Source organism: Aulonocara stuartgranti (assembly GCF_965226115.1).
Source record: "Aulonocara stuartgranti genome assembly, chromosome: 12".
Taxonomy (NCBI): Eukaryota; Metazoa; Chordata; class Actinopteri; order Cichliformes; family Cichlidae; genus Aulonocara; species Aulonocara stuartgranti.
Window position 1 is genome coordinate 16,528,355 of NC_138948.1, and position 5,876 is coordinate 16,534,230.

General features: G+C 40.6%; 1 protein-coding gene across 2 annotated transcripts; it reads right to left on the reverse strand.

Moving 5' to 3' along the window:
* Window positions 1–172: 172 nt before the first annotated feature.
* On the reverse strand, window positions 173–5,876 carry ccdc112 (coiled-coil domain containing 112). 2 transcript variants are annotated; one of them, XM_082553590.1, is made up of 14 exons: window positions 5,771–5,876; window positions 5,148–5,278; window positions 4,612–4,733; window positions 4,280–4,369; window positions 3,242–3,317; window positions 2,828–2,954; window positions 2,511–2,627; window positions 2,218–2,355; window positions 1,606–1,727; window positions 1,297–1,423; window positions 939–1,106; window positions 643–741; window positions 384–502; window positions 173–269 (listed from the first exon to the last, which is right to left on the reverse strand). In XM_082553590.1, the coding sequence occupies exons 1-14, from the start codon at window positions 5,813–5,815 to the stop codon at window positions 239–241; spliced, it is 1,512 nt and encodes a 503-aa protein (XP_082409716.1). In that variant the 5' UTR covers window positions 5,816–5,876; the 3' UTR covers window positions 173–238. The 2 variants fall into 2 exon arrangements, with proteins under 2 accessions (XP_082409716.1, XP_082409717.1); XM_082553591.1 differs by having other exon boundaries at window positions 5,148–5,275; window positions 5,771–5,872.

Below are 5,876 nucleotides of genomic sequence, written 5' to 3' on the forward strand. Positions count from 1 at the left end.
TTTCCGGTACGTTTAAGTTTCAAAATAAAAGCTCATACTACTTCGATGTACCTAAAGTGTAAACGGCACATCACAATAAAAATCTTTATTTTAAAAATAACAGTTTCACAGTTTAAAATTGAACTGAATTGCACCTTAAAAGTTATATGACAAATTAAAAAGGGACAATTCGGGCGGTGTATATCTTTATTTTCTTTAAAAAATAGAAAGGATTCTGAACACAATGCAGGACTCTTCATCACAGGCCTTGTCTCCAAGTGGGAACAGCTCTGTAACAAAAAGAACATTTCAGTCATTTAGAAATAAATTACTCATTATTACCAAATGTTTCTTGACAGAAACTTGAAAGATTTACAGAAAAAAATTAAGTTTAGGAGGCAAACCTGTGAAACATTTGTAGCATTGGCCCATCTCCCGACGGTCCAACGTGTTTCAGCCGCTCCTCCCATCCCTTCGTAGGGCGGGTAAGCCTGGACGGGTCTCTGTTGACATGATTGTCCACCTGAATGTGGAAAAAAAGGACAAAACGTCAACCTTTTTCCCACACGCAGTTTAATCTTCTTATTTCAAGATTTCACAATGATGATTTTCCGATTTAGTGACTTAACTGTTACTTTTTCCACAAGAAAACAAACCTCTCACCTTCTCCTTCAACTTGGCAGCGAGTCTCCTCTGCCTTTCCTCTTGCTCTTTTTCCCTCAGCTGTTTCTCATGGCGCTTTGCCTCCACCCTATGAAGATCCTGCAGAAAGGCAGAGACGAGCCTTGTATTTCTCAGTGTTTTGACATCACAACCTCTTATCTAGAGCAACATCCTGTTTAACACCAGAAATCTGAAAATCTGGCATTTTACAGCAGTCACTTAAGGCATCTCAGTTTAAAACACGCAAACATCGCATCTTGTGTTTCCTTGTGTCTGTAATTTTGGCATTTTTGTACCCTTTCATTAAAACGCCTGATGCTCTTTGTCGCCTCCTTTCTCCTCTCTTCTCTTTCTCTCTCTTCTTCTGCTCTCCTCCTCCTCTCTTGTTCCTCCTCTTCTACTCTCCTCAGTCGGAGCTGCTCCTCTACGGTTAGCTTCACTTCCAGCTGCCGGCGGCGCTCCTCCTAATAAAAAGTATGAATACATTATTGGTTAAAGTAAAAAGCAGTTCAGGACACAACATGCACATATTTACTCCTTGGTTTTACTCTGTATTTTCATTTTTACATTAAATGAGTGCATAACTACACAGAAGTGCTCCCTGACTAAACTAAACTACAGCGACAGTAAAATGACACCCGAGCACAAAAGCACCTTTTCCCGTTTCCTCTTTTGAATCTCTTCAGCCAGTCTTTGTTCCTCTTCCTGCTCCTCCCTCCTTTTCTTTTCTTCCCTCCATTCCTCCAGACGCCGTGCCATCTCGCTCCTCTCCTCCTCAGTCCTAAAACAAATTATATACCATGAACAAACGACACCCCCAAAAATCCATCAATCAACTGGGTGCTCATAACATGAGGTGGGATTTACAACATTGGGTTGAATTTAACCGGCATAGCTAGGAGATCAACCCGCCTGCATCATCTCCTTTTTATTTCATACTAGTGTGTCACACTCCTGGCTCACCTGTGTTGCTGGGCCTGGCTTTTGGCCTCCTTCTCCCTCCTTTTTGCCTCTTCTGTCTTCTCCTGAGTCTGTATCCTGATCTGGTGTTCCTGATGCTTGCTGGCTTTCCAGCGCTGAATAGCCTGCATGTGGCATAAAAATAAGCAGTGACATAAGAAACCACAAAATACTTAACAAGCAGCAGCACGGGTTGCAAACAATTCTTATGATGTGCTGTCTATTTAATGTTAACACATAAAGAAAATGTGAGGTAATGTTCAATCATCGCCATTTTTCCAAACGAATCGGGGGGGATATGTAGTGAAGATGAAAATCTAACTCTTTATGATTGCTTAGTTTTCAGTTAAAAACAGTGGACTGTCAGCAGAACTTCTGCACTGATGTTTTAAGTCTCCCCTCATAATAAATTATTAAAAGCTTTTTGTAACTCTGTCTGAAAACTCAAAGGTCAAACTGGCTCACCATCAATGAAACTCAAAGGTTATTGTAGGATGAGCTAAAAGTGAAGTTCACAGGTGCTTTTTCTCCAACCTCACCTTCACGTTTGTCTAATGTGCACATATATAGATAATAGTTGGATTTCTATGCTGCTCAGACATGTTTTGTCATTACCTCTTTCTTCCTGTCCTGCAGGTAGATGAGCTCCTGATGCCATTCCTCGTGTTGCTCTATCTCCTCCATTGTTCTACCAGGCAGATACAGCTTGGCTTCTTTCCTGTAGCCCGGCTCCCCACTGTGCTTCACCCAGACCTGTGAGTCAGATTACAGACAGACAACCGCGCTGAGGTCACCAAGCTTTGGGCTGGCAGCTGCTGAGTCTGCCCGTTAGTTTAAGCAGTAGTGTTTGACCGTATGACATGATCAGCAAGTGAAAGGAAGAGAAATAACAGTAATGGTTTACTTGCTTTAAGAAAAGCTTCATGGTCATATTGGTCCCAGCCACCATAAGAGCCTCCAGTCTTCTGCAGGAAAACCTCCAGCGCTCTGACTTCTGCTGGCAGGTCTCTGTCGGGTGGTTTGGTCTTATGGAAAAGAGGCAGCTATGAATTCAGGGTGCATTTTGAAATAAAGTCAACTGCCACTGTGTTGGTTAGAGAGATATTTATTTATCTTATTCTAATTCTGAGACTTCTAACTGAAACTCATCTCTCTAATATTTTACCACCTAACTGACAAACACGAGAGAAAGTTCAGAGAGGAGGAAGACGAGACAGAGACACACCCTAACAGTGGGAGCTGCGGGTAGTTTGGGATTCGTTTTGACAGCAAGGCTCCAGTTTTCAATCTTCTTCTCATAAGCGGTGATTTCCTGTCTGCATGTCCACTCTTCCTTCAAAAATTCCTCAAAGCTGAACGAAAAGCAAATCAATTTTAACAAAATATTGACATCAGTACAAAAGTTCACCCCCAGAAAATATTAAACGGTGGCTGCTCTTTCTCTCCTTTAACGTACATAAAGCTGGAATCATGTGCGAACGAATGCAACATGTACAAGTGCAATGTACCTGCTTGCTTCACTATGTTAAATATTATTACATTTTAAGTTAAAGGTAGTTTACTTTAATATGGATGACATATTTTAAAATGGATTTTAAGCCTCTACATTTAACTCAGCTTGTTTGGTTTATGCTGTTACCGTGAGCGCTGTTCCTCCTTCACGCTGTTAATAGAAATTTCCACCTCTGACATGATTTCCTTCAGTTTTTCAATCACTGAAAATCCAAGAAATGCAGAGACAATAAGAACTCTATACATATAACAATGCAGACAACTTTGTTGAGCAGTGCACTACTCAGATGCATCGAGTATTTCCTTTTCAGTCACTTTTCTCACTCAACAAGTGTTAATAGACCTCTCTGCTGAATCACACTTGTTATTAATCTCTGGCTCTCGTCCACAGCATGTCTTTCATCCTGTCTTCCTTCTCTCTCCCCAACCGGTCGCAGCAGATGGCTGCTCCTCCCTGAGCTTGGTTCTGCTGGAGGTTTCTTCCTGTTGACAGGGAGTTTTTCCTTCCCACTGTCGCCAAAGTGCTTGCTCATAGGGGGTCACATGATTATTTTTTTTTCTCTGTATGTATTATTGTAGGGTCTACCTTACAATATAAAGTGCCTTGAGGCGACTGTTGTTGTAATTTAGTGCTATATAAATAAAATTGAATTGAATTGAATACTCTGCAATAGTGGAAATTAAATTAAAGAGGACCTATTACATTCATTTCCATTTCCAGCTATTTACTCTTGGATCTTTACTACATCAGCTTTGCATGATTAAAAGTTCAAAATCATCCCCATTTACTTCATAGTAAGTCTCGTTTACTCTGAAATGAGCTGTTTTAGCTCCTTGTCCTTTAAGTAATATTTTTATGACTGGCTGCCAATCGAGAACAGAACGCTTAAATAGCAGCTGGAATAAGATGTCCATATTAGGGATATCCCATCTCTTTGACATCATCCAGACCCAGGAGCAGAAAAAAACAGTCTAAAGGGGAGCTTTAAGCGAGGTCTGAAGCCTGAGCTTGTGGCTCACAGGGATTTCTTGCACAAATACCAGCTATTACTAATTAAAACCCTCACTCTGTTTAATGTGAGCATTTACCAACAGTATAATATATATGACTGGAATAAGGAAAAGCAGAAATGGTCCACTTTAACATAAATGAGTAAAAACTTACACTCCGGAGTTGGTTTCACATCAGTTAGATGTCTTTGAAATTTCCTCACACCATTATGAATCTTCATGAGCTGCTTTTGAAGATTTATCTCTGAAGAAAAAAGAACAGGTTAATGAAAAGCAATATTCATCACAAAGGATGGATGCTTCTTCTAATAAATGTTTATTGCTATGCCTCCAGTTCCAGAGATTCCAGCCTCTCTGGATCTGATAATAAGTCTTCCCAGCAGGGTATTTTATACCCCACAGAAAAAATGCCGAGTGAGATGCCCCGTCACCTCGCAACATTAAAATGTCAGGTGAAAATGTTAGTATATGTAAAGAAAGACCTACTCTCAGCATTTCTTTGTCCCTCCAGCACATTCTCGTACTCTTCGATCTCTCCACTCACATCCGCCCAGCCATTCTTTCTGCACTGAGAAATCAGCGTCCTCTCTTTCTCCAACTTCTCAATCCTATGAAAAGTTCAGCGATTCATTTGATCTGTTACACATTATTACAAATAATCTGATTTCACCTTATTAGAACAATTAAAATTACAAGTAGACATGGTCAAGATGACCTGTGATTAAAATTATCTTCAGGGTTTAGAGAGAATGGTCTGAAAAAGAGGAACTATCAAGCAGTTCAGGCTGCTGGTGGTGATGTAATGGTGTGGGGCATATTTTCTTGGCACACTTTGGGACCCTTAATACCAACTGAGCATCGCTTAAATGGCACAGAGTATTATTGCTGACTGTTTCCAACTCATCTTCAGTGAATGAGAAATCAAGATAACATCGATATGAAACTTTTGACGATGTAAATAAAAATATGTGTTAGAAATTCAATTTAAACGCAGAAGAAGTGACAGCAGCAGTATTACTTACTGCCTCCTGTTCCTCTCAGCCTCCCTGAGGAACTGTGCAGTTTTCTGTGTGGCCAGTCTGTGGTCCGCACTTTGACCGCTGAGCAGGGGTGATGTGCATGGCTGCAGGACACTAGGCTCTTCCTCCCCCTGCTCATATTCAGTTAGTGTTAGTAAAACACAAGTGCTGCTCATGCCAACAACCTCAGGTGTAGATTTTTTGCATTTTCAAAAGTCCAGAAGTTCTGTCCAATAATAAATTCACAGTCTACTCAACGACATTGGCATCTGTAACCATGTTATTTATACAGCATCCATTATCGGACAGACGCAAATTTAGCAACAAAAGCTCTGAAAAACATTTCAAAAACAATGAAACTATTAATGGCGCGCGTATGTCAGAGTCCTGCATACTACTGATTAGCGCAATAAACAAATCTGTAAAATTACCAAGCAGTTTCGTCTCTTAAAGCTAACTTTGCTACCTAGCACTGACTAACGTTAGCTCTTTAGACTTTCAGATGGCCCGAAAACTGAAAGTAAAACGCGCCAAAAAGAAAACAAAACATATCATTCAAATACAGCCGCCTGACTAATGTAAGGCAGTTTAGGAATAAATGAAATAATGAGCACTATGACAGATACCGAGTAATGTTTATCATCCTCCCATGCAGTTGCTAGGGCAGCCATGTTTGGAGTGGAGTACTTCTGCAGTCACTGGTTTGTACCAGCAGAGGGCGCTGCTGTCATT

Bases quoted from the DNA above. Each gene is read 5' to 3' on its own strand.
- ccdc112 (XM_082553590.1), bottom strand. From the start codon at position 5,815: ATGGCTGCCCTAGCAACTGCATGGGAGGATGATAAACATTACTCG. The intron at 2,628-2,827 runs GTGTGTCTCTGT...CTTTTCCATAAG, and splicing joins CCGCAGCTCCCACTGTTAGG to ACCAAACCACCCGACAGAGA. The intron at 2,356-2,510 runs GCAAGTAAACCA...TCTGACTCACAG, and splicing joins ACCATGAAGCTTTTCTTAAA to GTCTGGGTGAAGCACAGTGG.